Source organism: Aptenodytes patagonicus, chromosome 14 (genome assembly GCF_965638725.1).
Source record: "Aptenodytes patagonicus chromosome 14, bAptPat1.pri.cur, whole genome shotgun sequence".
Classification (NCBI taxonomy): Eukaryota; Metazoa; Chordata; class Aves; order Sphenisciformes; family Spheniscidae; genus Aptenodytes; species Aptenodytes patagonicus.
The window spans coordinates 1,815,092-1,821,969 of NC_134962.1; the positions used below are offsets into that span (position 1 = coordinate 1,815,092).

Consider the following 6,878-nt stretch of genomic DNA (forward strand, 5'->3'; position numbering starts at 1 on the left):
TCTGTTTTCTCATCCCGTCTGGGCCACCCCACGATCCGTGCTGGGGAGCGGTGCCACGCCGGTCCCGCAGCCCAGGGCGGTGTCCCAGTGTCCCCAGAAAGCACACTGGCACTTTTGGGATGTCTCCAGAGGGTTTTCAGGGCCCATGGGCATCTCCTTTTCAGCATCTTGGTGGCAACTTGGGAGCTTGAATCCTGTTGGGTTTGTTGTGGTTTTTTGGTTGGTTTTTTTTTCCAAAAGGAGCAAAAATCTGAAGTTTTTCCAGGGGGTGGCAGAGCACCTGCTGCAGGGTGTCTGCACCAGGCTGGGCAGAACAGCGGAGGCATCACGGCGACCCTGGGGAGGGCAGCGGCTGGCCAGAAAGTGGGGCCCCGGGTGCATATCCTCCTCCAGAGCACCTGGAGAGACCCCCTGCCCAGGGGGCTGCGCTGCGGGGGCCCTGGGGGCCGCGGAGCACCATCTCATGCTGTGGTGAGCCCAGCAGCGCCTGGCTGCACCCCGACTTGTGTTTTCTCTCCCCAGAGCTCGGCCCCGCAGCGGTGTCAGAAGCGGCTCCCCCATGGCTGCAGCTGGCGGTGAGAGGCTGGCGCGGACCCCGCTCCTGCCGGCCAGCGCTGCCCTGGCCCTGCTTGGCGTCCTGGTCTACCTGGGCGCCCTGTGCGCTGCCTGCAGACGGTACGCGCTGCCCACGGCCCCCCTGCTTTCCCTCCTGGCGCTGGGGACGGAGTTGGGGGCCCCTTGGTGGCACGCGGTGGCTGCACGTGGAGACCCCACGTGTGCCTGTCCTGAGCTGGGACCGCTGGGATCTGCCGCTCTGCTCACCCCGAATCCCCAGCCGCAGCCCCAGTGCAACTCTGCCTGGCCTGATCCTGCACCCCTGTGCCTCGCTGCCCCCCGCCGCACCCCCTGTGCCCAAAGGAGCCGGTACCAGCTGGGGATGGGGGATGTGGCCTTGCAGGAGCAGCCTGGAGAGACCTGAGCTGCGAGCGGGATGGGCAGGATGGGTGATGCCAGGGGTGACGCTGGGGATGCCCGGCATGGCTCAGGAGGGTGCAGGATGCGATTGAGCCCCCATCCAGCACGGACCGGGCTGCAGGGCTGGCGAAGGAGCAGGGTTGTGGGTTTGGGGGGTGCTGCTGCTCCAGCGAGGGGCACACGGTGACGCCCATCGTGGCCAGGTCGGGGGCCCGGGGCACCCGCTCCTTGCCCCCGGTTTGGCCGCCCGCCTCGGGCTCAGCCCTGCTTCTCCCTGCAGCAAGGGCAGGAAGAAGAAGGTCCCTCCAGACGGGGTGAAGCTGGTGGATGAGGTAAGCGCATGCTGGGTGGGGTGGCAGGATCAGCCCCGGGGGAGCTCTGGGCACCCCAGCTCCTGGCCACGTGCCTGAGGGTGTGTGTTTCCCCCGTTGCAGTCCCTGCTCAGGCAGACGCAGCTGCGGTCACTCAGCAAGTCCGACACAAAGCTGCACGAGCTGTACCGGGTGAAGGCCAGGGACGACAGTGAGTGGCCGTCGAGCTGGGGGAGCTGACAGGGGCCGGCGGCCCTTGGCAGGTGCCCCCAGTCCCTGCACCGCCCGGCAAGCGCGTCATGGCATGCGCACACGTGCCATGGTGCCCGCGCAGTGCCGGCGCAGGGGTTAGTGCTTGCTGCATCCCCGGCGTCCCCCCATCTCCTCTCCTCTCCCCGCAGCCCAGCGGCCAGCCAGCCTGGATTTCCCCTGCGCCGCGGCCCTCCCCGCCGGTGCGGACTCCCTGCACAACTCCGGCGTCAGCGTCCTCCTGCACCGCGAGCTGCCCCAGATCCCCGTCCCCGAGCCCCCGGCCGCCTCCCCGGCCCCCGACCAGACCTACTCCAACCTGCTCTTCACCCCGCTGCGGAAGCCGGTGTCAGACACCGTCTACGAGTGCCTGGCAGTGCAGGGGGATGATGTCCCGGTGCCCCGTGCGCCTGCTGGCACCCAGGTGTCCCCCCCACGTGCCGGGCACGGGGTGGCTGATTACGCCTGTGTCCGCAAGGTGAAGAAGACGGTGCCCGCAGAGGTGCAGGATGGGGCTGTGGCGGGGCCTCCTGCAGCCCCGCAGAGGTGCTGGGACGGCACGGGCGATGCCCCCCGGGCAAAGGTACGGCTCTGAGGGGGTGGCAGGGATGGGGCACGGGGCCAGTGCTGCGCTTGCTGGATGGGGCACACGGGGGGCCGTGTAACGCCCTGCCTCCCTGTAACACCCGTGTTCAGAGCAGGGTGTAAATTAGGCTACTGCATTTCCAGTAGAGCTTTTAGGAGGGGCAGGATGAAGCTGAGACCCTGAGGGCAGGTGGTGCCCACAGGGCTGGGCTCTGTGCCCTGCAAAAGGCTCCCCGAGTCATGCAAAAAGCGGGATCCTGTTGCGGTTTAACCCGGCAGGCAGCTGAACACCGCACAGCCGTTCGCTCACTCACCCCCCCGGTGGGATGGGGGAGAGAATTGGGAAAAAAAAAAAGTAAAATTTGTGGGTTGAGATAAAGACAGTTTAATAGGACAGAAAAGGAAGGGAAAATAATAATAATAATGATAAAAGAATATACAAGTGATGCACAATGCAATTGCTCACCACCCACTGACCGATGCCCAGCCAGTCCCCGAGCAGCGGTCACCACCCCCCCTGGCTAATTCCCCCAGTTTCTGTACTGAGTTTGACGTCCCATGGTATGGAATATCCCCTTGGCCAGTTTGGGTCAGCTCTCCTGGCTGTGCCCCCTCCCAGCTTCTCGCTGGCAGGGCAGGAGAAGCTGAAAAGTCCTTGACTAGTGTAAGCACTGCTCAGCAACAACTAAACCATCGGTGTGTTATCAACATTGTTCTCGTACTAAATCCAAAATGCAGCGCTGTGCCAGCTACTAGGAAGAAAATTAACTCTATCCCAGCCGAAACCAGGACAGATCCCCAATGGGTAATCCACTGCTGGGATCCTGCCGGGGGCTGTGGGAAGCGGGGGGGGGGCAGAGGCGTGGGGATAGCCCGCAGTGGGCAGGGATTGCCCCCAAACCCCCACCTTCCTTTTGCAGCTGGAAGAGATGTACTCGACGGTGTGCAAAGCCACCAAGAAGAAAACCCAGGTCCCCGCATCGTCCCCGAGGGCCGCGAGGGAGGCCGGTGCCGGGTGGCCGTCCCCCCGCCAGGAGGAGGGTGCCCCAGCCGGGTGCTGGTCCCCGGCAGCCCAAGGCTCCTCCGACCCCTGCTACGAGTCCATCAGCGACAGAGCCTGGACTGCTCAGGGCCGCGGCCCCGACCCAGACTACGAGGCTGTGAACGTTAACTGGAAGAAGGCGGCGAAACGGGACAAGCCGGGGAAGCCCTGTGCCCCCGAGAACCTGTACGAAAGCGTCGGTGACATTTGGGCAGGGGAGTCCCGGCGAGCCTCCGGCAGGACAGCGGCCAACGGGCTGGAGGTGTACATCACCAACCTATAGCATCCCCCTGGGAGCGGGGTCCTTGCCGCGGGGTGGTCCCACCCTGGGCAGATGCAGTCGGGGCGGGGGTCCCCCCGGGACCGGCTTTCCAGGGGGTTGAGCCCGCAGGGACAGGCGCACACAAGCCCAACGCCCACCGGCGCGGCTGCATCCCTGCAAGCGCTTTCCGTATATATTTCATTTTACTTTTCTTTAAGCGTCCTTGTCCCATCCCAACCCACCCTGCGCCAGCAGGTTGACATCGGGGTGTCCCGGGGGATCATCCCAACATTGGGATGATGGCGGAGTCTGCAGGGTGACATCTGGCCCGAGCCGGGTGCTGGGTGCCACGTGGGAGCCCAGTGGGACAAGGCTGGCGCTGCCACCAAGATGGGAACCGGTTTGGGACCGGTTGTGTTTTGGGGCGGGTGGTGGCAGGGCTGTGGGCCAGCCCCGTGGCCCTGGGCTGCAGGATCAGGCCCCTCATCAGCGGCGTTACGCCGTGAGCGAGGGTGTCTGTCCTCTTCCCTCTGCCTGGGGGAGAGAAGGGCCCCGTCCAGCCCCTGGGAAGCCTTAAGCAGCTTTGCTCCCATCACTGAATGTCCCTGGTTATGGGGACCAGGGGCCAAGCCCCGTGCCTCGGTGCAAGACAGCGTGGGCCGGGGGCTCTGCTCCAGGATGGCTGCCTGTCCCCCATCACCCACTCCCACCTCTCAGGCACGTGCAAGGGTGCCTCCGTGAGCAGCCATCTCACAAACACCATTAAAAGGCTGAGAGGGGTTTATCCTTGTCAGGAGAAAACAAACTGGATCTAAAACTCTGGTTCTGATGGCTGGTGCTGCTGCTGCAGCAACCTGGTGGTGCCAGCGCCAGGAGAGTGGCTTCGGGTGCAGCGTAACCACAAGCGGGTGCACCCGCCCGCACGGATGGTTTTGCACCTCCGAGATGGGGATGTGCAGCCACCAAGAGCTGCTGAAACGGGGTGGGCCACCCCGGAGCAGGGACTTGCCATGGCTGTGCCTAAAACCACGGCTTGGGGGCTCTGCATGGGGTCAGGGTCGGAGCCGGGGTGCGTTTGCACAGCGCTTGCTGCCCACTTGCCTCCATGTTGCTCCCGCAGGTGCTGCAGCCTCAACGGGTGCCAAAAATGCTCGGGAGAGCTGGATGTGCACTCGGAATCCTCGGGCCCCGGGGGCTCAAACTTTCCTCCTCTCCTCCCCGCAGGGAGTTTGGCATCCCTGCCCCAAGGGACGCCCGGTGTCCCCCGGGGGATGCGCCTGGGGGGTGAGCTCTGAAGGCACTGGGAGGTGGGTGCTGCGCTGATGGTGGCCCTGGTTTCACTGCAGCCCCCCTGGATGTAGCACAGCTGCTTTGCATGGGCCGGAGGCTGCCCGACCTCGCGGCACAGTGGCCTGGTGCTCGCAGGAGCTGGCTGGGACCTGCGGCAGCAGAGCCGCTGTGCCGTGCGGCAGGCGGGCAGGCAGGAAGCCGTGTGCATTCCTTCTGCAGCTTTGCCCCTCCATCGAAGCGGGCGAAGAGATTAAAAATGAAAACAAGGCGCTCAGCAAAACCCGCTGCAGGCTGAAGACGTTAAAGCTGGGAGGCAGCTCAGGCGCTCGTGCCGCTTTGTCAGCCCCACGCTCGATGCCAAACCACAGCCGCTCGAGATAGAGGAGTCGGCCCCGGCAGCTGCTCCCATCCCCCTGCAAGATAAGGGCCCAGATAGAAAACGGCACGGGGCGGCTGGCGCCGATGCTGCCGCGCTCTTCCTGCTGCCGGCTGTGCCACACCGGCGCGTGGGCACCCGTCACACTGCCCCCGGCCGCATCCTTCCCCTGCTCCCTTTCTTCATCGTCCCATCCCTCCGGCACCACCTGAATCCCCTGGGAGCTGCCTTTGGGCTGCACTGGCCCCATGCAGGAGCATCACCTCCTTGCGGGACCACAGCTGCTTCACTCCCGGGGCAAGATGGGCCCTGCACTGCCCGCGGGGCCGGGACGGTGTTGGTGCTGCCCACGGGGTCGGGATGTGTGTACCACTGTGCCGCTTCCCCGGGGAAAGGCAGGCTCGGCATGGGGCTGCCCCCGGGCCAGGGAAAGCTTCTGCTCTCGCTGAGCTGGGGGCGGCCAAAGCATCTCCCAAACCTGCCCCAACAGCAGCAGGAAAAGCCCCGTGTGCAGGGCTGCCTGCTCGCCTGTAGTTCCCATGCTGCCTGTGAGACTCGGCAGAGCCGGACTCGCATTTAAATAAGAGAACAACTGCCCAGTCCTCGGGGCGATGGAAAATGTGCCCGGAACCCCGGCTGGAGGCTCAAAAACTGGCTGGCGAATGAAGGATCCATCCCAAAACGTTGCTTGGAGTGTCGTGGTCCAGCTGGGAAGCTTGGGGCCGGTGTCAGAGCGAGGGGAGCGGGTAGGGCTGGGAGCACCCCTCCTTGTCCCAGGGGACAGCAGGCTCCCCGCTCCTCCCCGCTGGCTGGGAGCCCACTCGGGGCCAGGCTCCCCGTCACGCTGGGAGGGGACGGTGCTGGGAGGGGACGGTGCTGCACGGTGCCGTTCCCGCAAGGGGGAGCGAGCAGGAGCCCGGCACACACTGTACAGTGCTGCACGCCACGCAGTGCTGCACTCTGTAGGGTGCTGCACGGTGCTGCATGCTGTATTGCACGCTGCATGTTGTCGCATGCTGTATGGTGCTGCGCGGTTCTGTACACCGTACTGCATGCTGGTGCGGTGCTGCACGCTGTAAGGATACGCGCACTGCGTGGCTCTGCACCCCACGTGGCTCCGCAACCCATATGGCTCCGCAGTCTGTATGGCTCTGCACGCTGTATGGCTGCACGCAGCATATGGCTCTGCACCCGGACCAGCTCCACACCCACACAGCTCTGCGCGCCATGTGGCTCCGGACCCCGTACAGCCCCATACTCCGTGCAGCTTCACACCCCATATGGCCCTGGACCCCATATGGCCCTGGACCCCTTGCAGCTCTGTACCCCACGAGCAGGCAGCCAGGCGGCTCAGGAGAGACAGGCAGCGCGGGCAAGGACCCGGCTCCCTCTGCAACACCACCCGGGAGAGGGGCACCACAGCCCAGCCCAGAGCCGGCCCCAGCCCCGGCGAGGGCATCCAGGTACCACGGGAGCATCTCCCAGGGATGTGGTGCCGGGCTGCCACCCTGCCGAGCCACCCTGCCCAGGAAAGGGGGTCGGGCTGGTGGCACCAGAGCCCTTGTGCAACGGGCCGGCGATGCTCACGGGAGTTGCACAACACCAAATCTGCTGGAGCCGCCAGCTCAGCGCTTCGGCTGGCGTTAACGATTAAACCAGAGCGGGGGGCAGCCAGCGGAGCCACCACCCGGGTCCCGCTGCGGCAGAGCCCGGGCTGGTTATCATAACTCCGGGGGGAGGAGAGGCGGCGTGCCTGCCGCCGGTGCTGCGGGGCTCAGTCATTAACTC

At 65.3% G+C, this 6,878-nt stretch overlaps 1 protein-coding gene across 1 annotated transcript; it reads left to right on the top strand.

The window, feature by feature from the left end:
- The first annotated feature begins 559 nt into the window (after positions 1-559).
- Positions 560-3,445, top strand: LIME1 (Lck interacting transmembrane adaptor 1). Its single transcript, XM_076352180.1, has 5 exons — positions 560-675; positions 1,256-1,307; positions 1,410-1,497; positions 1,688-2,118; positions 3,041-3,445. The coding sequence occupies exons 1-5, from the start codon at positions 560-562 to the stop codon at positions 3,443-3,445; spliced, it is 1,092 nt and encodes a 363-aa protein (XP_076208295.1).
- Positions 3,446-6,878: the final 3,433 nt, after the last annotated feature.

Excerpts from the sequence above, each read along its gene's own strand:
- LIME1 (XM_076352180.1), top strand. The coding sequence starts at position 560 with ATGGCTGCAGCTGGCGGTGAGAGGCTGGCGCGGACCCCGCTCCTGCCG. Across the intron at positions 1,308-1,409 it reads GGGTGAAGCTGGTGGATGAG|TCCCTGCTCAGGCAGACGCA; the intron begins GTAAGCGCATGC and ends CCCCCGTTGCAG. Across the intron at positions 2,119-3,040 it reads GCGATGCCCCCCGGGCAAAG|CTGGAAGAGATGTACTCGAC; the intron begins GTACGGCTCTGA and ends TTCCTTTTGCAG.